The sequence below is a fragment of the Galeopterus variegatus genome, unplaced genomic scaffold (genome assembly GCF_000696425.1).
Source record: "Galeopterus variegatus unplaced genomic scaffold, G_variegatus-3.0.2 Scaffold5463, whole genome shotgun sequence".
Lineage (NCBI taxonomy): Eukaryota > Metazoa > Chordata > Mammalia > Dermoptera > Cynocephalidae > Galeopterus > Galeopterus variegatus.
This window is the reverse complement of record NW_007731574.1, coordinates 98937-100883: the sequence shown is the minus strand read 5'-3', so window position 1 is coordinate 100883 and position 1947 is coordinate 98937. Positions and strand designations below refer to the sequence as shown.

Genomic DNA, 1947 nt, shown 5'->3' with positions numbered 1-1947 from the left:
ATTGGGGCTGACTGGTTAGCTCTGTTCTGTGATCAGAACATGGTGCTGATGACACCAAGGTCCAGGGTTCGATCCCTTTGCCAGCCATCTGCCAATAAAGAAGAAAAAGCATTTCATGAATGCCATGGGCACAGTCCCAACAGAGACCGAGGAGTGGGCTGTTCATTTTAAGCTGTGGTACTGCTATCTTTTCTGCCTCCTCAGTAAAGGACAGAGAAAAATCTCAGACAAGGAGACTAGATGCCTAAATCCCATTTGTGTTACTCCTTTTGTTATGTTTTTTCTGCAGCTAAGCAAAACATCCAGCTCCAAGAAAGTCACTTTTGGATTGAACAGAAACATGACTGCAGGTGAGTCAGGATGTGTTTTAGGAGACTTTCCTTCGGAGCAGGGCTTGGCTTCCTGAGGCAGCTCATGGTCCCTGTGGAGGCAGGACAGCTTCCACAGGCTATGGAGGGTCAGGGCTGTGAGGACTGTCTCCTTCCTTGCACATCCTAAGTCAGAAGCAAGCATCCCACTGGTTTCTCTTGTCCTCAGAGCTGTTAGTGGGGTGCCAGGAGCAGGTGAGGAGCAGATGTCCTGGGGCCTCTTGAGAGGTCACATAGCAAAGCCTGGAGATGGGAAAAGCCACTTTCTTGAGTGCCTTGCTAATTACTTCAGACCTTCTCACAAAGAGGCCATTTGAGATTCTAGTGGTACGAAAATTCAGAACCATCTTCTTCCCAGGAGGAGAGNGAGGCCATTTGAGATTCTAGTGGTACGAAAATTCAGAACCATCTTCTTCCCAGGAGGAGAGAGAGGAGGAGTGTGTCCCAGTCTTATTCGTTTTCATATTGTTGCCATCCATTTGTTTTTTCAAAGGAAACCCAAGTTTTTAGATTATAATGAGTTTAAGACCTGACTCTTTGGAGGGACCACAAGAGAGTGAGTGAGTGTGTGTGTTTGAAGAGGAGAGACTGTCTCAGGAGAAGCTGAGGAGCATGCCTCAGCTAACGCAGCCCTGCCTTTCAAGCTGGAGAAGACGGGAAGGGCGAGTCCTCCCCGAGGGGAAGACCCCTCCTACATCTCTGTGTTGCCAGATCGTCCCAGACATACATGCCACCTTCACTGATTGTCTGCAAACACCCCCACCCCAAGTTCATGCTCTCAGGACCCTCCTTTCCCCTCCAAGTGTGTCCAGGTGACCCTCAAGCACTTTCCTTGGAAGAGTACGCGGGGGTGTGTGAAGTGGCCTCGCTGCCTTTGTGTCCTCAGAGAACACTGACTCTGCTCTAGGCAGGGCTTTGTAGCAACACCTCCCTGTCCTGAGTGAGCGGGCCAGCAGCCAGCATCCTTGGGACCAGTAGCCAGCATCCTTGGGGCCAGCGGGGTTGAAGGGACAGCATTCATACCCAATTAATGTGGCCTTCCTTTCATTTGGGACAGAATTCAAGAAGACAGACAAGAGTATCTTGGTCAGTCCCACAGGCCCCTCCCGAGTGGCCTTCAACCCTGAGCAGCGGCCCCTCCACGGAGTGCTGAAGACCCCCACCAGCTCACCTGCCAGCACACCCCTGCTGACCAAGAAGCCCCTGACCGTTACCCCAAAGAGAAGGCCAACGGCCATGGATTTCTTCTGAGTATAGTAACAGAGTCCCTTTTTAAAGACTGCATTTGTACAGAATGTTCTACAAATTATAACTTAAAATGTGGGACCTTTTTTATTATTTTATAGATTCCCATCAATTGTGTATATCAGGTTCCAAATGCGAGCTGCAACTCTGCTGCTTCCTGTCCCTTCTGCTGGGGGCTGTGGCATCTTGGTCGAATCTTTGGCTACAAACATTGTGCTTGAGCTCTCGGGGATTTCACGTGTTTGGGTAACGTCAGTGATTCCTGTTAGTGTAAGAACTGAGACCTTGTATGAAGCCGAGGGGAGCACACTGAGGTGTAACTTCAGTAAATTGG

The 1947-nt window shown here is 49.8% G+C and overlaps 1 protein-coding gene across 1 annotated transcript in view; it reads left to right on the top strand.

The window, feature by feature from the left end:
• Positions 1–1691, top strand: part of RRP1B (ribosomal RNA processing 1B) — a 28655-nt gene extending 26964 nt beyond the window's left edge. The window contains 2 exon segments of the mRNA XM_008589466.1: positions 290–350; positions 1426–1691. Of these exon segments, the coding sequence (XP_008587688.1) occupies positions 290–350; positions 1426–1619 (255 nt within the window). The 3' untranslated portion in view covers positions 1620–1691.
• The last annotated feature ends 256 nt before the right edge of the window (positions 1692–1947 follow it).